A 1,176-nucleotide genomic window follows, 5' to 3' on the forward strand; every position below is an offset into this window, starting at 1 on the left:
ACTTGAAATAAAAATTAAAAGCTGGGGAACTTAAACTTAGGATAAAAAAAAAAAACAACTAAAAAACAATATTATGTACTCACAAAACTAACTAAATAAAATTGAAAATATACAAGAAATGTCTTTAGAAATAGTCAATTTGATCAAATTTCTCAACACAACAGTGGCATCAAGCGTGTGTCTCAGCTTTCCATTAATTCCCAGTAATTCCAACACTGTTTATGGTCCCCAGAAATATGCAGAACTATTTAAATACACAAGGTAAAAGTCACACATTTACACCACGTACAAACTGCTTATTTTTCCCCCAGAACTGCCTCAGCATGTCAGTAACAAAGCATGGATTTGTTTGAATAGGTCGATATTTCTATTCTATTCTATTTAATGGCATATGCTTTTATTTATTGAGTCATTTCTTTCTTTTTTATATTGGCAGCTTTGGTCCTCCGTAGTACTTTCATTGTTGGTCTTTATATCCTTCCTCTCCAACCGTTAAGATAAGATAAAATGTTCCTTTATCGATCCCCCCTGTGGGAGAAATTAAAAACTCTTCTTCATCTCCAACAGTCCTGCTGTAAACACTAAGGTCTGTTGGGTGGTTCAAAAGGTCAGAGGTCATACCAGGTGTGTGTAACAACCTTAACTTGCAGCAGCAGTTTAGACAAAAGGCTGCAAATATTAATCTGCAGAAACTGAAGCTATACTGCCCCTAGAGGCTAACATGTTCATTTCACCTCACAACATCGTCAGAAACAAACAACTTACTGATTATTTAGTTGCTTTTGGAGTAATTCTGGCATTCGGGATATTAACTGTAAACTCTGTCCTAAAGGTTGGGACTAGAGAGGGTCAGAGGTCACCAGATCACTGTTATTGATCCTCTGGGGAGCAGGAATATCCAAAGTACGTGTAAATCTCATGCTGGAGAGGCTCGTCTCTCCGTAAAGGAGAGGTTGTGTGATAGACAGCAGCTGTCGGGCCGTCCACCGCCTCACAGCGTGAATGTGAGAGTGATGTCATCACTGTGGGACAGCAGGCAGCGAGATAATTAAAAAGAGTAATCTCCTCCCCCGTGTCCGCAGTGAGCCAGGCAGGACCGTACGGCCCAGATGGTCAGCCAATGGGAGGCTTCGTTATGGACGGACAGACACACATGGGAATCAGACCACCTGGTAA

General features: G+C 40.6%; 1 protein-coding gene across 1 annotated transcript in view; it reads left to right on the plus strand.

The window, feature by feature from the left end:
- Positions 1-1,176, plus strand: part of meis1a (Meis homeobox 1 a) — a gene marked incomplete at its 5' end in the record, with an annotated part of 22,996 nt that overhangs the window by 19,424 nt on the left and 2,396 nt on the right. Inside the window, 1 exon segment of the mRNA XM_035659683.1 lies at positions 1,083-1,172. Coding sequence (XP_035515576.1) covers positions 1,083-1,172 — 90 coding nt within the window.

The sequence above is a fragment of the Morone saxatilis genome, unplaced genomic scaffold, assembly GCF_004916995.1.
Source record: "Morone saxatilis isolate NCDOM2014 unplaced genomic scaffold, NCSU_SB_2.0 Contig17, whole genome shotgun sequence".
NCBI classification, from domain to species: domain Eukaryota; kingdom Metazoa; phylum Chordata; class Actinopteri; family Moronidae; genus Morone; species Morone saxatilis.